Source organism: Sus scrofa, chromosome 13 (assembly GCF_000003025.6).
Source record: "Sus scrofa isolate TJ Tabasco breed Duroc chromosome 13, Sscrofa11.1, whole genome shotgun sequence".
Classification (NCBI taxonomy): domain Eukaryota; kingdom Metazoa; phylum Chordata; class Mammalia; order Artiodactyla; family Suidae; genus Sus; species Sus scrofa.
In genome coordinates this window covers 29,749,940-29,776,621 of record NC_010455.5, presented here as the reverse complement: position 1 = coordinate 29,776,621, position 26,682 = coordinate 29,749,940, and the positions used below count along the sequence as shown (strand labels likewise).

Here is a 26,682-nt window from a genome sequence, read left to right as displayed (position 1 = left end):
GCTGGACGTAGAAGGAAGTACCGGGCAGGGGCACTGGCTTATGCAAAGGCCCAGTGATGGGGCCATCTTCAGGTTTGAGCAAGTAGTTTGCTCTGGCCAGAATACGGGGTGGAGATGCAGTTGGGTCAGTTCTAAGAGTGTCAGGCTGAGGAGGGCCTGTGCCATTCTAGAGCCCAAGACGCGTGGGCAGGAGCTGAGAGAGCAAGAAATGTGGTGAGTGGGTGTCAGGTGGGGATGCTAGTGACCACCTAGTCACTAGTGGATCCCTAGTGAGTGGACATGCCAAGTCTTTTTTTTTTTTTTTTTTTTTTTGTCTTTTGTCTTTTTTGTCTGTTGTTGTTGTTGCTGTTGTTGCTATTTCTTGGGCCGCTCCCGCGGCATATGGAGGTTCCCAGGCTAGGGGTTGAATCGGAGCTGTAGCCACTGGCCTACGCCAGAGCCACAGCAACGCGGGATCCGAGCCGCGTCTGCGACCTACACCACAGCTCACGGCAACGCCGGATCGTTAACCCACTGAGCAAGGGCAGGGACCGAACCCGCAACCTCATGGTTCCTAGTCGGATTCGTTAACCACTGCGCCACGACGGGAACTCCCCAAGTCTTTCAGATACCCAGCCAAGCCAGCCTCTGGGCTCAGACCTCTGGCTCCCCCACAATTCCTGAGCCACAGCAAAGACCCCAGGCCACTTGGCGCTGCCCTGTACCCTCTGTCTGATTGCTAGAGGTGTGTCAGGTCCAGGGTAAGGGCTAGGATCACTTTGGAAGGCTCCCTTGCGTGCACAGTGTGGCCACTAGACAGGCAGGAAGGGCCTGTAGCAGGGTCCAAGGCTTGGGGGTGTGCCCAAGAACCCAAGGGATCTGCTGTCAGTCCTGGGTGACTGTGACTAAGGGCTAGCAGGAGGAAAGATAGCCCAGAGGAGCTGGGCCAGAAGCAGCTTGAGTCCCCCATGGAGCCTGGGTACAAGTGCAGGGAACAGTCGAGTTGGCAAGTGGAGGCAGGAAAAGGCTGGGGCCCTATTCCTTCGTGGGTCCAGTGGGGCACTATGTGACCCCAGCAGTCCTGAGCTTCTCTAAGCCTAGACAGTGGCCTTTCCCAGGACCTTTCTGCTGGACTCTGCCCTGACCCCCAGGGACTGACCTTTGTTTCCTAGACCCCCTTCTGAGGTGGGACCAAGACTTCCTCCATGGCTCCCAGGCCCTCCCCTCCTGGAATGAATCCCCAGTTCCGGCCACAGGAAGCCACACACTGCTTCCTTTTCCTTTTTTTTTTTTCATTTTCTTTTTTTCCTGTTTTGTCCTCCAGCTCCCAGCCCTAAGTAGGCAACTGTCCAACCACGTGTCTCTTGGTCAGCCTGTCCACCCTTATGTCCACAGGTCCAACCCTTGGGTCCCCGATCACATGACTGTCTCCCACTCCTCCTGCAGCAGAACAGATGGCCTCTCTGGTGCAGAGGCCTCCTCATCCAACCCTGAGCAGGAGCCGTTGAGGAACCCATCGTCCTTAGGAGCGGCCACGACAGGGGGTGTGGTCTGGAGAGCTGGGGTCTCTGGCTTGGTGTGGCAGGGCAGCTGGGGGTGGCCATTGGTGGTGGCGGCAGGCAGCAGGCGGGGGCTGAGGGGCAGGCCAAGTCCCGTGCGGGGCCCCACATTGGTCACACTCGTGTGAGACACCATCGGACCATAGCTGTAGCTGCTGCTCCCACTACGTGCCTTGCGCTTAAAGTCCAGTGCCAATGTCCAGCGGCTCCAGGATTTCTTGATTTCAGCCTGTACCTGGGATGGCAGCAGGCGGGTGGGTGGTCAGAGGTGCCCCTCACCTCTCTGCCACATGTCCCCAACCCCAGCAGTGACCCCATCCCTGGTCCTACAACACTCAGCATGGATGGAAACAGAGGCACAGGGCATTACTAGAAATTTCCAAGGCCAAGAAAAATCCCGTCATTCACAGAACATGGTGCCTGGCTGTAAGCAATTGACACACCCAGAATCTAGAAGGCTCAAATGGCCCCAAGGGTGCCGAGTGTTCAGTCTGGATGACAGACAATTCAAACATGGGATCGGGAAGACGCTTGGCTATGCCCACAAACCCTAGCACATCCTGAGCCTGAATCATCTGGAAAGACTTCTCTCTGCCTTCAGAACATCCTTAGAGATGTTCTTAGAGGAACAAAGAAAGAACTAGGCAGAAGAATGAAGGAACAGGACTTAGGAACCCCCTGACACTTCTGCATCCTCCCTGCCTCACCCAGTGCAGCCCACCACTTACCTCGCCGTTGCAGAAACAGTATATGATGGCAACAAAAAATCCCTGTTAGAGAGAGGGTACTGGGTCAGGGCCCAGAGCTGCATCTGGTGAGGGTGGAAGCTGCCTCCCCACCCTGCCCACTTCTCCCACCCTCAGCAAGGGCTGCTCACCTGGAAGGAGTTGAAGAGCATCTCGTAGTGCATCTGGACTTGCCAGAGCGTCCCTGAGACCTCAGTGTATGGCGTAGCCATGAAGACGATGTAATGGACGCCAAAGAGCGGCATGAGCACCAGTGTGGATTTGAGCAGCTTCCTGGGCCAGTGGGGCAGGCGGGTCAGTGTGGAGCCACTTCCCCCTCAACAGGCACTGTGCAACCCCACCTACCCACTTCAGGCTCCAGAAGCCACTAAAAGTCCCGAGGCGCGGGTGGCCAGTGGGAGACAGACCATTTCACCTGAGCCAGTGATACTTTGTTGTCTCAGCAGTGTGTTAATAGGGCCCCTAGATTCTGAAGTGTCCCAGAGTGGACCATAAATTATATAGCTCTGTCTCAGGCACCCTCTGTTCCCTCTACTGACATTTACTCAGTCTCCTGTGGCCTTACCCTGGTATCCCACAGCCCCTCCTCAGGTTTCAGCCAAACTTCCATATTCTCAAGGCCACCCACTGCCCACCTGTCCCTTGGACAGCTCCCTAAGGAGAAAACTGGGTTTGTCCTGCCCTCACAGACCCCAGCTTTAGTGCAAGGCCTGGCACCAAGTGGCCTAGGCTGGCTCTGGGGTGTCCCGGGGACCTCCAGAAGCCAAGCAGGATCCCACCACTGCTGGCAGGGCCAGCCAGGGAGTCAGGAGTTAAGTTCTTGACTTGAGACAGGCTCATTCTTGGGGCCTCTGCTTTTGTACATGCTCCCAAACTCTGAGGAGCCTGGGCACAGCGGGTGTGGCTCACCGGTACTGCTGCCGCGTGTCACACCGGCCGGCGTTGGTCTCCCGCAGCTTGGTGGCAAGGACCCGGACAATGTTGATGAAGAGGATGAAGTTGAGCTGTGGGAGTGAGGGAGGGCTGAGTCTCAAGACTCAGCAGGGTGGGGCAAGGACTCTGGGACCCATGGCTTTGGCCAGGCTCTGCTTTGCCACTGCATCTCCAGGTGGCTCCTTTGGCCCTTAGTTTCCCCATCTGGAACAGGGTGGGGATCAGCTGCTTTGAGACCTTACAGCTCCAACCTTGGGGTCCAGGGAACCCTCTATAGGTCCTTTTCAGAGGATGGTGGCTGGGGTCCATGGTCCGCACCCCCACCCAGACCTATGGGCACCCCCTGCTCACCACAATGGAGGCCAGGATGGGCACCTGGATGATCCACTTCTTGTTCCCAGAGCTCAAGTCCCAGCACCTGGGGGAGGTTGAAGCATCAACACTCTCCCTCTCCTGTTCCCACCCTGAGCTTTCCACAGAGGAGCTCCACAGCTGTCCCACAGGGCACAGGACAGGGGAGTGTCAGAGGCCATCCTTAGAGGTTTTTTTGTTTTGTTTTGTTTTTTTTTTTTTTTTGCTTTTTAGGGCCGCACCTGCGGCATGTGGAAGTTCCCAGGCTAGGGGGGTCAAATTGGAGCTGCAGCCAACGGCCACAGCACACAGCAACCAATGCCAGATCGAGCCACGTCTGCGACCTACACCACAGCTCACGGCAATGCCAGATCCTTAACCCACTGAGCAAGGCCGAGGATCGAATCTGCAACTCATGGTTCCTAGTCGGATTCGTTTCCGCTGAGCCACGACGGGAACTCCCTAGAGGGTTTCTTTGAAGTACCCTCTCATGACCCTGAACAGGTACCCAGCTTGAATCTGGACTGAAAACTCCTAAAACTGGGGTTATTCAGGGCCACGGTACAGGAGCCCTCCCCCCCATATTGCTCCACAGAGGAAGAGGGTGCCAAGTGTGTTTTCTGGCGTATTCAGGGCCTCCTGCTCCCTTCTCCACCTGGACCTACCCGGTGTTTGCCAGAGTGGCTCTCACACTGACCCACACAGCCACGAAGATGGCAGGCAGACCTGTGGGCACAGAGGGGGACAGTGGATGAGGGACTGTACGCGCTGTCCTTGATGTCTCTCTCCTCATTCCTGTGTCACAAAGTTCTTTGTGCTCCCTATCTGTGTGCTTCTCACTCACACTGACACCGTCTAGCCCCAGAGCCCACATCAGTTCCTGGAAGCAGGTCCAGGTCTCCCCCAGCTCTGGGGCTTGCCATGGGTGAGGTCAAGGTCAGAGTGTCCACCAAGGAGCAAGGAGGCCATGGCTATTGATCTGAGGGCCTCTAGGTGCTGAGCACGGGGAGGGCTCCAGCCACCTGGCCTACCCCTCTACAGTCTGGCCAGTCGCCCCGGAGCCCAGCCAAGCTCTGGAGCTGCCAACAATAATGGACAATTATCGGTAACTTGATCCCAGAGCTCATGGGGGAGGAGTGCAGAGCCCCAGCAACCCATTCTGTAGAGGGGCTGCTGAGGCCCAGATGATGCTAGAGCCTGGGCCTGCAGTTCTGGGCCATGGACTCTGGGCATGGTGGCAGAGGCCTGGATAGTTCCATATAGTGGGGGGATGGGTGGGAAAGCTGGGCTCAGGGTGAAGGGAGAGTCCCAGATCCCAACTCCAGCCCCAGTGTTGGTGTGTAGCTTCCTTCCAACTCCAGCCCCAAGCTGACCTCTGACCAAAGATCCCACTCTGATCCTGAGTGGAATCTTGACCTGAAAGTCCTCCCTCCTTCTGGGCTGAGCCTCCACCCCAGGTGATCCTGCCTACAGGTGAGCCCCAGCTCCAGGCTGAGCCAACCCCAAGTGAATCTAACTACAAGCCAAGCCTTATTTTCTGAACCTGAAATGGGGTCAGAGTCACAGAAGCAGGGGCAGACTCCCCACTCGCAGCCCCACATCTGGCACGGGATATGCTGTGTGAGTGCCTTCCCCTCAGTGGCATTCTCTGACCCTGCTGCCCATGGTCCCACCCTGCCTGCACCTCACTGCCCACATGCCTACATACCCCAGCCGAAGACTGTAAAGCCCCACAGGTACTTCTTCTCGGAGAAGAAGGCCATGAAGATGAGGCTGTGCAGGTACAGCCCCTCCACCAGAATCCAGTAGTAGTTGGTGGCCAGGAAGTAAAGGAAGAAGGTCACAGCAACCCGGCAGCCCACCTAGGAGACCAGCTGGTGTTAGCCAGAGGGCAGGGCGTACATCTGGGGAGGGCTGGGCCGGGCTGGGGGATAGGCAGTAGGAGGGGGCTCCTGGTGAGACTAGACAAGTGCTAGTCAGGCCAGTGAGGAAGGGGCAGACTCTACCAAGGGCAAGGACTGACGGGTGTGTGTAGAAGGGATGTTGTCATGGGCGGGGTTAAAGTGGTGGTGGTTGGGGGGTCCTGGGTCGAGGTGCAAGTGTTAATGAAAGTGCGGGGAGGGGCGACACTCACATAGCCCTGGGCAACAGGGGCTGGAAGCAGGGCTGAGAGATGCGAGGGAGAGGGACTCAGTGAGGTGGATGTGAGTGGCCTGAAGCCGGTGGTGGCAGGAGGCACGGGGCGAGGAGGCAGGCAAGGGCGAGGCAGGGTGGGTGGGGCTCCGGCGAAGCCAGCGGTGCCGAGGGGCCCTGGGCGCCGGGCATAATAGGGGGCACTCACGTAGCTGGTGGCGGCGACAGGTGGCAGCGGTGCCTGGGCAATGGCGCGCAGCTCTTCCTCAGTGAGGCGCTCAGCCTCATCGAGCGTGGCGCCCGAGTAGAGCACCGCGTCCTTGACGAAGATGCTCACAGCGCGCAGCATGAAGGACAGGAACAAGTGCATGTGGATGTAGTTGCGTGTGCAGTGCAGCCTCCTGCGGGGCGCGCGACAACATCGTGGGCGGGAGCACGGGGATTCGTGGTGGACTGGCAGGGAGCCGGCGGGCAGTATGCAGAGCATAGGGGTACAACCAAGGGAAGGGGAGGCACCATTCTTTGGCCCCGCCCCCTCAGGCCCCGCCCCACTCCTCACCCCCGCCCACCTGAAGTAGGCCAGAATGAGGACAGCCACGGTGAGGGAGGCCAGCGAGACGGAGTAGCCCACGGTGTAGATCATGCCCAGGCGGTCAAACACCTCCTGTGCAGGTAGGGGGTTACTGTTAGAGCCCTGGGACTCAGAGTGCGCCTCAGGTTAAGGGTCAGAGGCCAGGTTAAGGTTGTTGGAGGCGTCAGGACTAGGTCAAGGTCACCCGTGGGGTGGGGTGGTCTTATTCCCGGTCAGGTTAGGGAGGGAAGGCTCGCACCCGTTCACGAGTCTCATTGGTCAGGAACTTGACACACTCGCTGTAGTTGGCCCATGTCCGGTTGTGCCCGGGAACCAGCTCCCAGCTGCCATTGCGGTCACAGCGTCGGTAGGCGTGGCCTGCAGGTCCATGGGAGGGTCAGGGCAGGCAGAGAGGTCTGGAACTGCTGAGGCCCTGAGCTCCAAGTCCCGGTTTCCCTGTGGTCCCCACCCTACTCCAGACTGCCTTACCTTTATGATTGAAGTCATAGATGTAGTCGGGACAGGGCATGGCCACCACCTCACCTGGTGCCCCCAGCGGCCAGCACAGGATGTGGTCCCACTCTGGCAGGCAGGGGCGCCCTGTGCCCACAGAGATCGACAGAAAAGGTGGGGGATGCCCGTCAGTTCCATGGTTAGTGATCCAGAGGAATGAACATACCTGAATGAACACACTGGCTCCCTCCAGGACAGGTGTGCCCTAAGATTAGAGAACTCAAGCCTGGAGCGTTCTGGAGAGAATATATTGAGCCCTTACTCTCTACTGTGTCCTGCACCCACCTGACCTCATGGAATTCACTACAGCCCCTCTGTACAGGTGCTGGCACTGGCCCTAATTTCTGGACTGGCGGGTGGAGGCCAAGAGGGGTGACTGATTTGCCAAGGTCATACAGCCCCAAGGCCCTGCCCTCCTCAGGTGTTCAGCCCCTAGCCAAGCCTCTCTCTTCTCTCTCTGTTCTTGGTCTTACCTTCCAGGTGTCCCTGCAGAAGGGCAAATTCCCATAATAACACTCCCTCAGCTGAGAATGCTTCCTACGTGATCCTTGCCCAGGGACCATGGACAGGAGGCAGGAGGTCTAGCTTCCAGTGCTAGCTGGACTCCTGAAGAGCTGGTATCCACCTTCATGGTGGTGTCCACCCTCTTTGCTCTTCAGTTTCTTCACTGGGAAATTGAGATTGATGTGCACTTCCACCACTATCCAAGACCCGCCCTAAGCACCTGCTATGAGACTTCATTGACTACTCATGGGGGGAGATGTAATCCCCCAAATCTAAGTGCTACTTGTGGGATTCAAGGCAGGGTAACACATCCCACTTTGGGACTCCAGCCTCACAACAGAGATGCTAAGTGACCCTGGAGGGTCTCCAGCCTCTGAATCTTCCACTTTCCACCCTCCAGCTCCCTTCTTTCCCCCTTCAGAGCTCTAACCACAGGACTCTCCTGCCACCCTGGAAGGTTGCCTTGATGGCTGGACCCCTCCCAGCTTGGTGAAAGGCTTTCTGTCCTGGGCACCATATTCCCAGCCCCGCCTGCCCAGGCCCACAATTCCCTCTGGTCCCTGGGGAACCACAGGATGACCACAGCCTCCCAGATGTGGCCCATCTGGAATCTGCTGCCCACCCAGCCGGTTCAAACCAGCCCTGTGGCTGCAGCCTGGGCTCTGCTTTTGTCTCTCCTTACCTCCCTTAGGGATAACACAACCCCGCATCTCCCTTCCTCTCTCCTCTTCTGCCCTCCTCATCCCACTGTCTGGCCCCACCCCTTCACAATCACCTTCCTGTCCTGCTCTGTGTCCATGGCCTACCCTGCTATGGGTCTTGATGCTCTCTCCTTTGACACACTGAGTTCCAGTTTCAGAGTGTGGTCCCCTCTCTGTCTCTCCCTGCCTCTCTTTTTCTGTCTCTATGTCTCTGGGTCTCTCCCTGCTCCTCTGTCTCTGTTCTTTGTCATCTGTCTCCGTGGGAGGGGCGTAGCCCTGAGTCCATTCCTGAGGCATGTGGGTTCTCTGCCCACATCTCCTGGGGTCCCTAGTCCATCCAGCTTGCCTGCCCCCTCCCAGCACCTACCCTTCTACAAGAACTGAGGGGTATGAGCTCATATGAAGCTGGCAGAGCAGTGGGGCAGGTGGGTCTAAGTCGGTCTCAAATGAATGCATATGGAAGCACAGACGTACCTTGGTGCCTGCTACCAGTGTCCTCCCCAGACTCAGGATAAAGCTTCCCAGATGCCTTCTCTTTCCTGGGCTTCCCTGATGTGGGCGCAGATGCCCATCCTTTGTCTGATTCCATTATGTCAGCTGGAGAAATTAGGACAGTTGTGGCTGTCAACAGTGCTACTGCAGGAGACACAGGGTACCCTCCTGGCTCAGACTCCCCCTTTGTACAGTGGGGGTCATCCCCTGCCCTGCTGACACCCAGGCTGATGACAGGTAGGGACGTGCTTTACAAACTGTAAAGTGCTTGCCAGGTGCAGAGGTAATCAGAAGGCATGGAGACTGTCAACAAGGGGTTCAAATGGGAGCAAATATCACTTGGGTGTGGGACCAACTAGTGGGCCGAGCAGTAATGTGGGTAAGATGTGGGCAGAGATGTTGTCTGACCTGGGAGTTGGAGCCAAAGCCCATGCAGGAGGCAAAGGCCCCACTAGGGGGCGCAGGGCAAAAGTAGACAGTAGTGGTGATGTCAACAGAGAGGTTAAACAGTGAAAAATGAAGCCTGGCCAGAGAGCTGTGTAGGTCAAGGTGGTGTGAAAGACAAGAACAAGAGTGTGCAGTTGTCAAGGGAGGAAGATGATCCCACCTACTCCATCCATTGCCCTAGGATACCCGAGTAAGAGATTCGCAGCTTCCACAGGGACCCTGGAGACTCTCCATCTGAGACGGGGCCTGGACTTTCCCTCCAGGGAGAGATGCCTGAAGTCTCCTTCCTCACTGCAAAGTCTTCCACATTATCTGAGCTACAACCCAAGCCAGGGCCCTCTGGCCCTCCCATTGTTGGGGTTTGTGGCAACAATGGGAAGCTGAGTGCAGACACCCCGGGCTGGGAAGGAATGGCTATGCCGTTTTCCTGCCTGCACCCTGGGGCATCAGAAGGATGGAGATAGTAGGGTGGGGTGGCGTGGGAAGGGAGGGCTTCCACTGTGAACAGAGAAGGGGCAGAGGGAGGTGTCTCCAGGCTTCCGCAACTAGGTTCCACAACTAGGTTCAAGACCCAGAGTGAAGGGGACCCACCAGACTCTCCAGACTCTGACTGGGGCAGGGGACCAGGGAGCCAATGGTGGGGCCAGCGTGGGCAGGGCTGTGACTGCAGAGACCATGTGAGTCCTTGTGAGTGGGATCAAAGTCTGTGGGCTCCAGGGTGTATCACTGTGCACTTGTGTCCTGGATGTGCATCAACATCCCACCCACGAGCAGTCTGAGTGCCGGCTCAGGGGTGGAAGCTGTTCTTGCCCACCAGTCAGGTGGGGTCTGGGTCTCTTCCAGGTAGAGGAGATTAATTAGACAGAAGTCGGAGGCCTGGACAGTTGCTAATGAAGCTCCATTTCCCTTTCCAGGAAATGGTCTCAAGGTAGAGCTTGACATCGGGGCAGGAGCTGTGAAGCCAGGTGAGTGTCCCTCCCAGCTTCACTGTGGTAGGTGAGATGCTGTGTTGGTAGGAGGAAGCCTTCCTGCCCCATCAAGAACCCTTTACTGGCCAGTGACCATGACAGACAGAGTCATAGATCCCCATCAGTATCCCTCTATTCTCCTCCCCTTTCAGCACCATTCCCCTGACCCTGGACGCCTCTGCCTTGCCCTTTGCCAGGGGGCCTCCTTCAGAGACCTACTTGTCCTTCTGGACCTGCTTTGGGTACCTCCTCCTTCTCAGGGAGTTGCCCCAGCCCATCCCAGTGGGATCTGGAGCCCTAGTCAGTGCTCTTGATCCTGGTGTGGTGTGCCTCACTAGATCTAAGCCAGTTGGAGGTGATTTGGACAGTAGCTACCTTCATGTCCTCCTATCCCCACACTGGAGGGGAGGCTTAATGCATCTCAGAGCCTGCTGACTTTAATCTCACCTGACTAGCCCCACTTTTGGTCCTCAATGTGCCCTGGCCCCCTTTACCTGGACCCACCCTCCCTTGATGACACTTAGTTCTGCACCTGGGCTCCCACCTTCCTCTGGCCCCACTGTCTCCTGACCTTGTCCCCAGACCCTCCTCCTTTGGCCCTGTCCCCACCTGGCCTCTGCAGGACTTCTTTGAGCCGCTTCTCACATTGGGCCTGGGCACGGTGCAGCAGGAAGATCTGCTCCTCTTTGGTCATGACGTCATCTGCATCCACCTACCAAGCCGAAGTTCAGATTGCAGGCAGAACTTCCCAGCAGAGTGGCAGGCTCCACAACTATCCCAACCTCCTTGAGGGATTTCCCGCTTTCCAAAGAATGTGGGAAATCTGCTTGACATAGCTCCCATTTTACAGATGGGAAGCCTCAGCTCCAAGGGGAAGGGCCTGCCCTGCCAGACAGAAAAAATGGGGAGGGGGGCTGTCCTCGGCTTGCCCGGCAGTAACTCCACAGGCTGCAGCCACGGTCATGTCTGTTCCCCAGGGGTATGTGAGAAAGGGATGGAATGTCCTAGGATGGATCCTCACAGGATCCTGGCTTTCTGTTGGGGACCTGGGTGGAGAGGGGGTAGATAAGCAAGGGTGAACTCTGGGGAAACAAACTGGGCCTGGATTCCTTCAAGTCCTAGTGCCCTTGGGACCTTGGAAGTCACCATTTTCCATCCTGGCCCTCTCCCCAGTCAGTACTTTCCCCATGAATGGTGAGGGCCTTAGCACCTCCCACCCTCCAGTCCCAAGAGGGAGAGGATGGAGGAATTGCTGGCAAGTGGTCTGGGCGGGGCGGGGCACTCCCCGTGCAGGCTGGGGAGTCACCCACATGCATTGCTTATCTGGAAGTTCCCTCCATCCAAGTAGACTCTGTGTTTTGATGAAGACAGGCCTTTGCTCTTGCTGCTCCTTCTCCTGGAATGTCCTTCTTCCCCCTTCTTCCAGCCTGTACTCCCTGAGCATTGGCCGCCACCCACTAGGATTCCCTGGCCTCATTTTAAGAAAGGGAACAGGAACATCACTGGGGCGAGGGTCAGTCTCTCTCTGAGCCTCCATTTCCCTGACTTGGGGTTGGTAGTCAGAGGATAAAGGCAGCATCCTGCCCTAGGAATAGCTCAGTGTGTCCAAGCCTAGCCACACCTGAGTGGGACCCACAAGAGGTTAATGCACCCCCTCAGACCCCACCCTCAACCCCAACTCTTGGCCATGTCCCCTCAAACCCTTCAGCACAGAGACATGTCCCATGAGACCTCTCAGATCCAGAGCAGGGCTGTGTCCCCTCAGACTCCACAGGGCACAGCCTGGTTCCCTTAGAACTTCAACAGGCAGAGCTGCATCCCCTTAGACATTCCCTGGCAGGGCCGGGTCCCTACGGTCTGAGCGGAGCTTTGCAGGGCGGGAGAACCCAGAGGAGGCAGGGAAGGGAGGCAGTGGTTGGGGAAGGGGCAGGCACCAGTGCATGGGGGCGGGCCGGCCAGCCTGGCAGGTCAAGGAGTCCGCTGCAGGGAGAAGTTAATTGACCGCATCTCTTGGTGGCAGCAACAAGGGCTTCTAGGGCCAGGGAGTCTCCAGTTGGCTCAGCTGGTCTAGGGTTCTGCTGGTTTCACTTAGCGGAGGCTCGTGCGCCTCTTTGCGTGTGCGTGTGTGAGTGGCGGCACATCCTCGAGTGGCCGGTGTCTACACTAGTGTGTGCCCCTGTCTCCATATATTCTCACGTGGGGCTCATCCAGCATGCACATTTGGGATGTGAGCCCGAACTGTCTGTGAACATGCATGTGTGCTTGTGTTTCTGGACAAAGGTCCGCGTGTGCTGTCTGAGAGTGTGTGATGCAGTTGCTCATTAGCCTGCTTGTCTGTGGGTGTCAGTGCTTCCATGTATCACTGGTGTCTGAGTTGGACCCTGGGATCTCAGCTGGACCTGATGCCCAGGAAGGGCTGGAGCAGATTCTCGTGTGCTCACTGCTGGCCCCCACAGCTCCTCCAGCTCCCCTATGCCCGGCTATGGCTGAGCAGGCTGGGGCAGAAATAGCCCTGGGAAATGGGGCTTGAGAGAATGGGAGGACAACTCTGGTCTGCCCTATTCCAGCAAGCTCCAAGACTAACCTGAAGTTCTATCATGCCTCTGGCATTGGAGACCCAGGCTGCTGAGAGGTCTGATCCCTGTGTAGCTGCCCTGCCCATCCCATCCCCACTACAACACCCTTTCCTTATTATTTCCACTATTGCAACAAGTACCTCCATCGGTAACCACCACCTTCATCACCACACCAACCATTATCACCTTGACTAACAACTCCAACACAGCCACCATCCCTACCACCAAAACTACCACCAGCGACAGCGGCACTATTACCACTATGAGCACAAAGTACTATTAACATCAGTATAACCTCCATCAGCACCATCACAACTGGTAGAACCTCATGACCATCACCACCACCAATGCTATTTCCAGCTGCACCGCCACCATGACCATCACCAACCCCTGCAGTATTACCACCACCTTCACCACCAGCACCCTTACTACCAAAGGCAATGAGCCCCTAACCCCTGTCAGTACCACCTTTACCGTCATCTTCGTCATCATGCCTCCTTCCCTGCAACCCCAACTCCTTCAGCTCACCTCCATCTCTTTCAAGACAAACGGATAATGCATCATATTTTTTTCCAACTGATTGAAAGCTTCTGAGTGGCTGACTGAGGCTTCTACTAGTAACCAAAGACTGGCACCCCCAATAGACAGACTAGCCCCCTCATGTAATTGAGGGTCACAGCTGATAGCCTCGACTGCAGGCAGGCAGTCATGGGTTGAAAACCGCCCATTTGGGAGTTCCCGTTGTGGCGCAGTGGTTAACGAATCTGACTAGGAACCATGAGGTTGTGGGTTTGGTCCCTGCCCTTGCTCAGTGGGTTAACGATCCAGCGTTGCCGTGAGCTGTGGTGTGGGTTGCAGACGCGGCTCGGATCCCACGTTGCTGTGGCTCTGGCGTAAGGTGGGAGGCTACAGCTCCAATTTGACCCCTAGCCTGGGAACCTCCATATGCCGTGGGAGCAGCCCAAATAAATAGCAAAAGACAAAAAAAAAAAAAAAAAAAAAAAAAAGAGAGAGAGAGAGAAAACTGCCCATTTGGTAGACTGACAAACAGACAGGTATGCAGCTGGGGGATGACTAGGAATGACCAACACACCCTCATACAGGGCCAAGGCATCTGCTCAGCCTCCATCTGCTGCTATGGCTGTACTCTGTGTGTGTTCAAGAGGAGGCACACCTTCTTTTCTAGAGTCTCATTTCCTGGTGGGTCTGAGAATGTCCAGGAGAAGGGAAGATATGTGCCTCAAGCACCAGATGGATTCCAAATTCCTTCACTCGCAGAGACAGTGATACCCTCCTGGCCACCCTGAACTGTGCAACCCATTTCTCTGTCACCCAATCAAGGAAGAACTGCCACTGTAGCAAGAAGAATTCAAAGTAGTCAAGAGAGCACTTCCTGAGGAGCAGGGGGCAGCTCCACACCAAGTGCATCCCCACTTGCTATAGAATACGGCTCCCCTGCCTGGGATGCTCCCATCACCTCTCCCTCCAGCTGCACCCTCTCCTCTAAGGAGATTCTGCCACTAGCACTGAAGCTTGAATCCTGCCTCCAGCACTGACTGGCTTTGTATCTTTGGGAAAGTTGTTTAACCCTTGAGCTCTGTTTTCTACCTGTAAAATCAGGGTAATAATAGGGCTGTTGTGAGGATTAACTGAGATATTGAATGAAAAGCTGGGGCAGGAGTGGGACCTATGAGAAGCTGTTATTGCTACTGGGTCCCCCTCATCTAGCTTTGGGTGCCCTGCTGCCAGGCACTGTGGGTGGAGTGGTGGAGGAGATTGTCTGAGTAGATAACTGGGTCCAGGGGGCCAGAGTGAGGGGGGCAGATGAGTGATGGGACTCCAGGGAGGATTGGGAGCAGGGAGCACAGGAGGGTCTGCATGGTGAAGTGTGCCTGGCAAGCTACTGGGGTGAAAGGACCTCCCAGTGACTCCCTGCATTTCTGGGTCCACACTGCACTAAGGGGCAGGAGGGCCCCTCCTCTGCTCTGAGTGAGGAGGTCTTATCTCCTGGGAATAATGCAGAAAATGCTGATAGCTGTGATTCTCCTCCTGGCCTGGAGACTCCATCTGATGTCCCCTCCCCCCATCCACCAGCCCCTTTCCCTTCCAGAGTCCGGTTCTTCTTGGCCCAGCTCCTGGTAAGGAGGACTCAGACTTGTATCATTTTAGATCTAGACAGTCTATGCATCTTGGGTCTCACGGCTGAGGACTGAGGGACGTAGGGCTGGGTCATGGCCAGAGCTTAATTAGTCCATACCCACCACTGATGGGGCCACCTAGCCAGGGTCTTGAAGCCCCCCTGTCCCCAATGTCCCTCCTGTGGTACTGAGTTTAAGGCTGACTTCCCCAAACCTAACCATCATGGGGTTTGGCTATAGCGCTCTCCCCATGTTCAGCCCTCAAGATAGAACCTTCCTGTGTGTATGATCTGCAGTTTGTAACATGCAGTAATGGGGTGGTGACACGACCTTAGCCCTGAGCTGAAGGAAAAGGGAGAGAGGTGGCCTGGCAGCCTAGAACTGGTATTTGTGGGGCTCTAGGCAGGGTGCAAATGAGGGCTGGAAGCCAGTATGTTGTTTACAAACATAGAAGCTGCTGTCCCAGGGAGAGAGTAATGTGTGGTCAAGAAGCCCGGATGTGCTTCTCATTTCCTGAGTTCAGAAGCTTGAAGGAAGAGAAAAGCCATCTATCTGCTTACTACCCCTCCCACTGAGAGGCAAGTAGCTCTTTCTAACTCAGCTCCCAGAGAAACCCCAATGAGGATTGTACTGGAGCTAGGGATGGCAGTGGCGGTGGCAGTGGGGTAGAGGTGAAGACAGTGAGTGGGGCCATGTCGAGGCTAGTAATGGGTGATGGAGGTGTGATGGTGACAGTGGTGGTGTGGGGAGAGCCAGTTCCATGCCACTGACCAAATGAGGGCCACTCCCCTCGGTTCCTCTCCTAACTGCCAAATTCCACACATTTGCTGTCTGTGATCCCAGACATGCCTGAATTCTCCTCCTCTGGGCAAAAAGAGAGAGGAACTACAAGGGATCCTTCTTCAGTTGCTGATCCCTCAGTCTCTGGGAAAGAGGCTCCTTCTACTGGATGGTGTCAGCCTCAGGGTGCCCTCTCGGGCATCTCATCCAGCCATCTGCCTGGAGTCAGCCTGGTCCCCTGGGTGATGGCAGCTGTTGGCCTCTTGCTCACTTCTAGGAAAGCAGATTGACCTGTTGTCCATCCCTAGATAGAGTCAGTATCTCCTACCCTGCGAGAGCCCCTCTGAATGTTGGCACCAGCCATTGCCAGGAGCTTCACCTTTGGCTTCAGCGTTGGCACCAGCCATTGCCCTGGAGCTAACCACATCTCCTCCACCTTCTACTACATCCCCATCTTACAGATGAGGCCACTGAGGCTGAGAATCACAGTTAGAAAGAAGAGGGTCAGGAATGGAGCTAAGGTCTGCATGATACTGAAGCAGCAACCCTGGAGGAAGGGACAGAAAGGAGGAAGTACCTAGCCACCTGGATCCTCTAGTGCCAGTCTCAAAACCAGCTTTCTTCCAGAGTCCTTCTGGTCAGTATCTTTCACTGCATCAGGCAAGAGCCTCTTTGCAGAGCACCTAAGACAGCTTCTATGAAGGTAATTTGCAGATGGAGGTGGACATGGAGGTGATCAGATGGTGAAGGCAGCTTGTGCTTAGCTCTAACTGGGCAAAGGACAGTTGTACCCTCGTATTAGGAGTAAGCAGAGTTCATACCTCCAGAAAAGCCAGAAAGGAAAAACCTTGGCTAACAGGGGACCCCCCCCACCCCCCCGTCCCCGTGACCTCCTAGCCTTCCTGCACCTCTTCTCCAGGTTCCACTACCGGGACTTCTGCTGGCACCCCCTCCATGTTGTCCCTGCCCTTTGCTGCCATCCATCTGTCTGGCTGGTCTGAGCAGGCCGGGATGAGTTCCCTGTGGGGGACACTCCTGGCCCACCATGCCACTGCTGACAAGTGCTGACTTTTCCTCCCCCTCGCCTGGCCTTCCTGAACAGGCTGCCTGTGTTCAGGGCTGGGAGGGGCTGGGGGGAGGCACTGTGACGCCTCTCATCCTAGCCAGCGTGGACGCCTTCAGGGCAGGCAGTGGGATAGCCCGGGATGGCAGCGTTGGTTGCTAAGACCCGGTTGGTCTTCACAAGCGGCTTCTACCTGGGCTGGGGGACCAAGGCCCAGAAGGATGGTATAGCGTCACGTAGCCTGGCCAGCAGAACAGGATTTTACCAGGTCTTACCTCTGCACAAGGCAGGTCCCAGAGTTGGGGTTCATAAAAGTTTGGAGGTTTCCAATGTCTTCAAGAATCTGAGCAAAATTCTGCACCCTCTCCCAGAAACACTGTATTTTGCAGACAGTATCAGGGGTCTGCAAAATCCCCACCCAACTCTTTCTTTTTCTTGGGGATTCTCTCTGAAAGAGCTGCTTTCCTGATGTGGTGGCCTGACCAGGGAGTGTCCCCAGAAGGCCCACAACAGGAATCTGGGGGAGGCCTCTTGACGCCTCATTAAAACATTCCGAGAAAAACCTAAGTTTCTGGGAGGGCTCAGTGCCCCCCCTCCTGCTCTGTCCATAGGAGGTTCCCAGAGCTGGGCGTGGGGGTGGGGGTGTTTAAGGGCAGGTGATATAAAAAGCTTCAACAAATCAATACGGCAAATCTCTGAGCAAGCTCTTAGAAGATGGACAATAAACCAACATAAAAGTCCAAAAGCTCATTGGTAATTGGCAAATTAAAATGACAAGAGACAACATTTTCCACCTATCAGAATGGCAAATGTGAGGAAAAGGATCTTCAGACTATCCTGTGAGACAGAGGGTGTGGGGAAGAGACCTCCTGGTCACTCCTAGTGTTGTGTGTATAAAACCACACAGGCTTTTTAGAGGGCAGTTTGGCCATGTCTATTAAAATAAAAAATACGCATGTTCTCAGACCCAGCAACGACAGAATCTAGAAATATCCTACAGGGAAATGGTCACACAGGGACACGAGAGGGCATTTCAAGGAGCTTCCCTACCACTGTCTGGAATCTTTCTCCCTCTGTCTCCCCTCTCCCCTCTCATGCACGCACGCACACACACATGAAAATTATGCAGAAACAATCTAAATGTACATACCTAAGACTGTTAATGAATCTTAGGTTTTGGAATATTATGCAGCATTTTAAAAAGATAGATTTATATTTACTGACATGAAGACCTCCAAGATTTACCTTTAAGTAGAAAAAGGCATAGAGCAGATCCCTATCTACAAATTGCTATCAGTTATTTTAAAACAAATAGAAAATGACAGAATAAAACTATCTACTTTACATGTACACAAAAGGTATCTTTTTGGAAACATAGAAAAAGTCTGGGAGGACATCCCCAGCCATACTGTTTAAAATAGTTTTCTCTAGGATGGGGAACGAGGTTTGGGAGTAATCAAGGATAACTTCTGTTTAATCTGTATTACTTGACTCTTTTTTTTTTTTTTTTTTTTTTTGTCTTTTTGCCTTTTCTGGGGCCGCTCCCATGGCATATGGAGGTTCCCAGGCTAGGGGTCGAATCAGAGCTGTTGCTGCCGGGCAATACCACAGCCACAGTAAGCGGGATCCGAGCCATGTCTGCGACCTGCACCACAGCTCACAGCAACGCCGGATCGTTAACCCACTGAGCAAGGACAGGGACCGAACCTGCAACCTTATGGTTCCTAGTCGGATTCGTTAACCACTGAGCCATGACGGGAACTCCTTACTTGACTCTTTTAAAGAAGGAACATAGTCAAGTATTAGTTAGGAAATTAAAATAAGAAAATAAAAGTAAAATAACCAAAATATTCAACTTCAAAAAAGAAAGAAAGAAGAGGAAGAAAAAGAAAACCCACAGAGTAGGACATGATAATCTCCTGCCAGGATGAGCCCTCACCCTGCTTTGGCTCAGTGCCGGAGTCTGAAGACCTAGATTCTGTTCCCATCTCTGTCACAGACTCCCTGCGTGAATCTCAGGGCCCTTTCCTGTAAAATGGGTAGATGAACAAATGGAATGAGAAAACAAACATCTGGGACTGTTTCTAACTCAGAATCTGGGGAAAGCCACTGTTCAATACATGTTGGTTCCTTCCTGTCTTTAAAAGTAAGCCCCTTTGAGTTTCCTTGTTGCACAGTGGGTTAAGGACCTGCCATTGTCACTATTGTGACTTGGGTCACTGCTGTGATGTGGGCTTAATCCCTGGCCTCGGAACTTCCATGTCATGGGTGTGGCCAAAAAAACAAAAAACAAAAACAAACAAAAAAACAACCAAAGTGAGCCCTTTGGCTGAGTTGCCCCTGGAGCCGGCTGCAGGTGGTTCCCTGGAATCCTACCTACCAGTCTCTCCTGAGCCTGACCTCAAGATCATTTCTCTACACCGAAGGCCTGTCCCCCAGCCCCACAAGGCTGTCGTTCAGCCTCTCCCACTACAGTTTCTCCTTCATAAGCATGCATGCTAGGGTGTCCTTAGGACGAGCATCCTCAAGGATAAGACCACCCCTTGCCCCCAGACTCACAATCTGAGGGCCCATCCCTTCCTCCAAACTTCACCCCACCCACCCCCAACTGCATAGCTTCTCTTTTCTATAAGGCAAAAGATGGACTAGCTGGGCCCGGTCACAGCCAGTGTCTGCCCAGTGGGACACTTTTTGGTCCCCCAACTATGAGGTCCTTGGAGATGTGAGCCTGGTCCTAGGGCCAGCTGGGCAAGCAGCATACAGTTTGGTGACAGGGGCTATCAGCTGAGGTGGACAGTGGTATCCCCTGGGTTTAGGAGAGAGACATGGGGATTTCTTGCCTGCATGAGCCCTCACCCTGCTTTGGAGGAAGAACCTCAGTGCAGGAGTCTGAGGATCTAGATTCAAATCCCACCTCTGTTACAGACTCCTTGTATAAACCTCAGACTATCAGCTTCTTGCTGGTTCCAGCTGAGCCCAGGAGGCCCATAGGGTGTTGGGTGATTCTCAGGCCATATCCTCTATCCCTGAAGCCAGAGAGGGTTCATTGCATTCATGGTAGGTGTCTAGCCACAGATGTCCTAGACCCAGCCGGGCATCCTTCCTCCTGCCCTACCCTCAGCCTTGGGCCAGGGCTAAGCCCAGGCAAATTCTCTGCCTGTGCCTCAGTTTCTCTGGAAATCAGTGTGGGTCCCTGGGGACCTGTAGCCCCTGTCCCCTCATAGAGGCACAGGGCTTGGCACTTGGCTGGCATACAACGAATATTGGTCATATCAGCTGTGTGAAGGTCTGTTAAAGGGGACAATAACAGGAGTTCCTGTCGTGGCTCAGTGATTAACAAACCCAACTAGCATCCATTAGGACTCAGGTTTGATCCCTGGCCTCATTCAGTGGGTTAAGGATCCGGCATTACCATGAGCCGTGGTGTAGGATGCAGACATGGCTTGGATCCCGTTTTGCTGTGGCTGTGGCTTAGGGCGGCAGCTGTAGTTCCAATTCGACCTCTAGCCTGGGAACTTCCATATGCTGTGAGTTCAGCCCTAAAAAGACAAAAGACAAAAAAAAAAAAAAAAAAAAGAGACAACAATAACAGATCCTTTCTCAGAGGGTTGTTGGAGGGATTAAACTAGTTAATATTGTAAAGTGCTCAGAACAGTATCTAGTGAGTAGATAGCACTACAGAAACGTTCATTAAGTAAAAATAAGAACACAGACTTGGGTACACATGTACTCACAAATATACACACACACACGGACAACTATGATTCTAAAAGTCATGTAGAGACCCACAGTTTCAGACACATGTGAGCGCACACGAGGATTCAGACACTCACACTCACACAGACCCAGAGAATGCCACGCTCAGAGTCCCAAGAGCCCTGCTCCGACACACAGATAGACTCATAGGTCACTCATGCTCATCATCCTGTCTATTCCTTGACCTGCACATGTGTGGATACACAGATCACAGTGGCTGGCTCTGCACAGTGACTCCGCTCACACGAACTGGGGGGAGCCCTGGGAAAGTTGAGGGGAAGCTGGGGAAGTGGCTCTGGGCCTTGATCTTCACCCATGTTTGGAGTACCCCTGCACAGGGTGGTGATCCTCTGAACCCTGGTTTCCCCATCAACGAATCTATGTGTGGGGCGATGTCTTTGGCTTTAGAAAGCCATGCCGTGTGGGCACGGACACCAGGGAATGGGATGTGCTGAGGCCAACAGAGGAGAGAATCTTGGACCAGGAGATTCTTAGGCAAATGTTTCTTTCTTGGTGTCTTTTTACAGATAGGGAAACTGAGGAGTAGAGAAGCATAGCCCAAGGTTACACAGGCATTAGGCAGAGCTGGAGGAATCTAAGAGTTCCCTGCCTGCCAGCCCGGGGCTCTGCCTGGATAGGGTGCTGGTCAGGAGAAGGCTGCCTGCCTGTCTTTCTAGAAGGCAAATAACCCCCACCTGGGAGATGAGGGGGAGGCAGCAGGGGCCTTGAAGTCAGACACACAGGCAGACAGCCTCCTCAGCAATGGCTTGTCCCCTGGGACAGGCATGCTGTGGGTTCTGACTGACTCTTCAGGAGATGGCCTCCAGACCCTGGCCCAGGATGAGGAGGGTGCGGCCCCTTAGAGCCTCCAGCTCTTGGACTCTGCCAGTCTCCCCTATTTTTCTTTGCTGTTCTTGGTCTGTCTACTCCTGGGGAGCTTCCATCCCCACCCCCTTTGTCTCTCTCTTCTTTCTCTAGCCTTATCTCCCATTCTGTCTCTTCTCCCTCTTAGCCTCTGCTCTCAGGAGAGTACAAATGGGGGTCCCCTCACTCAGTGGAGTGCCCTTCTAGCATGTTTCTCCTGTAGGAGTGTTCTATGAGGTCAGTCTCCTTCATGGGACCTCCATCTCTCCTCCATGCCACACCACACCCGACTCCCAGGGCAGACATCTTTCAGTGTGGATGAAGCTGGGCATGTGTGCAAGCATGCGACGGTGAGACCTGGAGGGGTCCTTAAATCCTACCCCCTGACCTCAGACCCACAGCCCTGTGTCCCACATTGCAGTCGAAACTTGCGGAAAACAGAGGCCCCCAGAGCAAAGTCTGTGGGATCATACATCAGAGCCAAAGTCCAGTGTTCTGCTATATCACACTGTCATTTTCAAGGGAGACACAGAGCAGTGATGCTCACAGAAGCAGAAGATAGGAGAACCCTAACCACAGATTTCCAAAACTGGGACCCCAAACCTAACTTGCAGAAATAGGGAGACCTTAGGCATCTGGAACCCAGACTGTAGACACCTCAGAAACAGCAGGCACCGAGAATCACGGGCCAGAGGGGACCCCTACCCAAAATTCAGATTACTGGGGGAACTCAAGCCTCTGACCCTGGGGACCGCACCCCCCCTCCCCCGGGGCCCCCATCCCCCGGGACCCCAGAGCAAGCCAGAAGCCTGTTCAGGAGTGCGAGCTGGGGACTTACCAGCGCGTATGCCGAGCTGAGCACCGGACAGCAGAGCAGGAGCGCCAGGCCGGGCGCGATCCGGGCGGCCCCCATTGCCACCGCCTAGGGCCCCGTCCCTCGGGGTTGCAGCCGCCGCCGGCCCTGGTGGTGGTGGTGGTGGTGGTGGTGGGGTACAGAGCTGCCTCAGGCAGGGCTGCCCCGCCCACGTTAGGGCCTAGGGGACCCCGGAGGCCCGGCGGCCCGAGGCCCCGGGGCCCGGCGCGGGGCCCATGCGCCGAGGGCTAGCGAACGAGAGAGCGCAAGGGAGAGGGAGGGAGGGAGGAAGGGAGGCAGCCCGGGGCCAGGCGGGCGGCGGGCGGGCGCCGAGAGCTGCGGAGCTGCCCGTCTGCCTCGGAGCGGAGAAATCACATCCATATGGCCGGGCCCCCCGCCCCCGGCCCGCCCCCCGCCCCCCCTCCCGCGCCCCCCCTTCCGCGCCGCCTTTTCTTTCTCTCTCTCTTTTTCTTTTGGGGAACTAGGAGCTGTGGCTTTGCCCCACGCCCAGTGGGGGTGGGGTCGGGGGAGGGGTTGGGGTCGCGGTCTGCTGGGGGCTCACGGGGCTGTTATTTTTAGCTCCGCGGCTAGCACAAGTAGGGGGACCGAGCGGGGCGGGGGGCACGTTTTGCGCCTCTTGGGGCGTGCAGCTTGGGTACGCGATCCCAACTTTGCAACGACACTGAGCCCTTTGGTGATCCGGCCGCCAGCTCCGTGCCCCTCTGGTCCCTCTGATCCCCATCCCGTCCGCGGCCGCCTACAACACTCCAGCCCCATCCTCCGCCGGAGCCCCGCCTGCGCCCGTGCCGCTAGAGCGCGCCTGCGGCCGGGACGCTCGGTCAGTCTGCCTGTCTGTCAGTCCGTCTCTGGCTCCCCCGGCCTTGGCCTCCGTTCTTCCAGCAGCCCCGAGCTCCGTTTCGGTCACTCCCTCGCTCCCTCCCTCCCCTCCCCCTTTTCTCTCTACGAAAACATTTGCAAGTTTCCAAAAAAGCCACTGAGCCGAGCGGCGCGGGGCTGGCGGCTCCACCGGGTCCGAGGAGGCGCCGCCGAGTGACACCGAGACAGACCAGTCCCTCCGCCCGGATCAGGCCCGGAGTCACCCTACTCAACTCCGGCCCCCCTCCCCTCGGTGCCAGCCCCCAACCCCGACTTACTCCGAGCGCGCCGCCGCGGCCCCCGCCTAGCCATGGATGTCGGGGACCCCCCGACAGCCTCCCCAGGACAGCGCCCCGTCCGCGGCCCCAGGGGAACTTCATGGAGCTCTCGGGATCCCCCCTGGCCGGCCTGGTCTCCAGCGCCCCCCGCCCGGCCCGCTCTCAGAGCCGCCGCCCGCCGCGCGCGTCCCTCGCCTCGGCGTCTGCCGCTCCCCCTCCCCCCTCGGCTCGGGCGCCTCTTCCCTCCCCCGCGCCCTCCCTGGGCCTCTCCCGCCCCCGCCCCCCCACCCGGTCGCCTCCGACACGGGTGTGTGGAGCCGCAGAGCGGAGCTCGCTGCCCCCTGCCCCGGGACATTTCTCTAGAGGCCGCGGCCGGAGGTTGCACAGCGGCGGGATGTGAGTGTGGAGGGGACGGGGCCGGGGAGCTCTGACATCGGGGTCCGGGAACATAGCCCGGGCCGCTGCTGCCGCTTCGTTCTCCTCTCCGGGAAGGCACAGACGTTATTTTTTTCTGATCGTCCGGCCACGGCCGGTGAATAGCGGCCTTTAGCCTCAAAGCAGGCCCTCTTCACGGGAGGTACCCCGCCCGCCCGCGGGATCCGTCGGCCCGTGGGACTCCCGCTCAGCCTGGACCAAGATCCCTGGGGAGCCTGCTCTGCCGCCGGCCCTGAGCCTGACTCCGCCGCGGCTCTCCCGGCCGCCCCGCCTTCGCCTGGACCCCCACTCTCAGGAACCTCCCGAGTGGGTCGGTGTGCAGTGCCCTAGACCCGCCCCTGTCCCTGCCTGCGTCTCTGGCCTCACGCCCCGCTCCCTCCCTCCCCAGTCTCTGGGTCTGGGTCTCTCGGAGTCTGGACCCATCCAGACTTGGGGCCCTGCCTCTCTAGCTCCTCCTCTTGACTCCACCCCTGGCTGCTTGAGGCCGCAAGACCCCTTACTAAGCCCGGACCCCACCCTGGGGTTCTGCCTCCCTCTCCCACCCCTTCACACCCGCCAAAGCTCTTGGCTGGTTCTGGTCCACTGGGGACTCTCAACTTGGGGGAAGGGCGAAAGGAGACTTTGGGGCAGGGGCCAGACGGAGGTGGAGCTTATGTTCTCCCGCCTGGAAGGGGACGCTCAGAGGAGGGGGCCTTGGACGGACACCAAGCAGTATCAAGCCGGAAGCTGAGGTGCAGAGAGGGCCTGTAGGTGCACGGAGCAGAGGGCTTTAAGGAGGGTCAGGTGAAAGCTAATGTGACTGGGAAATATCCAGGTTAAGTGGCAACCCCAGCTCATCCACTTACCAATTGTGTATCCTGGACACAAGACTCCCTGCTGTCTGAGCTTCAGTTTCCTCATCTGTAAAATGGGGAGCTGACCAGCTCTTTCAAAGGGCACTTTTAACCTTACCATTTTAGTGCCTTCAAGGGTGGTTATCCCTCTGGGTTCCCCAGAGACCCCTGTGCTCTGAGGGCCCTTCAAGCTCAGCCTGTGGAAATTGAGCTCCTTAGAGCCCCAGACCAGTCCTCCATCTCTGGGATGGCCCCTCTCTTCAGTGTCAATGAGTGCCCAAATCCAAGCCCTAAGGCCACTGGAATCCAGCTGCATCCGGCTCTCTGGGGAACCCTCCCTCCCTCTGCTCAAACCTACCTGTCTCCCAGACTGTACCCATCTGTCTTCTCCCTATATTTCTATGGCCATACTCTCTTCAAGTTTATGGTCCTGGTATTTAAGGATTGTGCTGTTTGAGGAAGTTTCTTCCCAAAGTGACTCTCTCCAATGAGTACCGTTCACTAGATTCCTGTCCTTCTCTCCATATTCACTTTTCTGCCTTTGCCTTTGTAGTTTCCTCAGCTAGGATCATACTCCTCTGCCTGGTGTAGAGGATGTCCCTCCCGTCTTGTGTCTCCGTTTCATCCATTACTGGGGGGCAGCTGTGGTTTGGGGGCTGCTTCCCATGGTGTGTGGGCTCTTAGGGAACAGGGACAGAGCTCAGGTGCTCAGAACAGGCAAGTAAAGAACAGACGTGTTTCTTCAGCTTTTGTATCTGTCTCTAAGCAATTTGATTCTAATTTTTATAATTTGACAACCACTAACAACCCTACACCCCTTGATAATAGGAAAAGAACATTCATGGACAGATTGGAGGAACTGAGAGGTAAAACTAGGGGCTGATGGGGGGGGTCCTTCTCAGATCTGACACCCAGAAAACTTGAGATTGAGAAACAAACAATATTTGTGTTTAGGAAGATCAGGGTGGGCTGTAGATTGGGCTGCAGAGAGGGATCTAATGGGCTGTTCCCCTAACCATAGCTCACATGCCTCACTCCTCCACCACTGTGGGTGGGGCCGTTGACCCCCTAACTCACCCCCAGGCCTCTGGTTAAAGTGCTACCATGGTGGTGGTGGGGGTGTGTGTCACACATTAACTGGTAGCACCCCAGTGCCTGGCAGAGCACAGCCCACCCTTTTTGACAGGCAGGCCCCAGAGCCCCAGGGTCTGTTTCTGGTCAGTTTCAGGTCAGTTTCAATGGCATTTGGAAAGTCATGGTTGGGGGTAGGGAATGGGAGTCCCTGTGGGGACTCCCCTCTTTGATCCCCAAGCTGGGGCCTAGAGGGAGGAACCAAGGCTGTCATTGGAGCTCAGAACCAGAGCAGGGTGGGGGTGGGGTAGGGTGGGGGACTTAACTCTGTTGCAGCAGTCCTAAGCTGACAGACCTCTGCTGCTGGCACTGCCATCACCGGTAGAGCTCTGGCCAAGGTACACAGACCCTGATGCCTGGGTGGGGACCAGATTCTAACAGGAAAGACAGGCTTTCTGAGCCCAGCAGCGTGGCCCCACTCCCTCAGAAAACCCCTTTCCCTAACCTGGAGGCTCTCTGGGAATACTGGCCTGATTACTCCCACACTTCATCCCCTCACCCATAACCCCGAAGTCAGCTTGAATCCTAATCTCAGCCCTGATCCCAGACTGAGCTTTACCCCCAGGCTGAGTCCTTATCCCGGTCTGACCTCTAACCTCTGGCTGAACCCTGACCCCAGGCTGAGCCTCCACCAAGCCTCAGCCCCAGACCTCTTTCCAGGTTTGTAGGCCCTTCTGGAAGCTTTTCAAGGCAAGGGGCTGGTGGGGAGGGGATGGCCAGGCCATAAGTGAACCGAGGTGCCACTTTTACAGCCATTTCGGCTGCTCATAAACACCCCCCACCCGGATGAGTCATTGGAGGCTCCCAGGCAGCCTGTCAAGCAGCCCCCTCCCCTTACAGCAGGAAGCCTGGCTTTCTCACTTCTCAGGAAGGGGCTGGGTTGCCCTGTCCCAAGCAGGAAGCACTCGTGGGGCAGGTGACTGGGGGTACAGGATCCCTATCCCTTCTCATCACATAGTCACAGCCTCCCTGCTGCGGTAACACCAGCTCCATAGTTATCTCCTGGCAGGCATACTTTGGTTGCCCCACAGGCACAGATACACACACTAACCCAGCATGGTGCCCCAACCTTGTCCCTCACTGCATCCGGTTCCCAGGGCTAGACCCACTCACCTGGAGCCCACAAGACCTTCCAAGTAGGGTTTGGAGTCACAGAGGAGACTCAAATTGGCCATGGGGAGGCCATGGATAGCCCTGAGAGG

At 56.0% G+C, this 26,682-nt stretch overlaps 1 protein-coding gene across 1 annotated transcript; it reads right to left on the bottom strand.

The window, feature by feature from the left end:
• PTH1R (parathyroid hormone 1 receptor) lies at window positions 1,261-26,682 on the bottom strand (the record flags this gene model as incomplete). The annotated part of the gene is given in 15 exon segments (NM_214382.1): window positions 1,261-1,773; window positions 2,267-2,308; window positions 2,416-2,557; window positions 3,194-3,288; window positions 3,569-3,635; window positions 4,234-4,294; window positions 5,277-5,430; window positions 5,910-6,102; window positions 6,271-6,365; window positions 6,532-6,650; window positions 6,762-6,872; window positions 8,465-8,587; window positions 10,507-10,609; window positions 21,913-22,035; window positions 26,594-26,682. Coding segments are annotated over 14 exon segments (1,758 nt in total).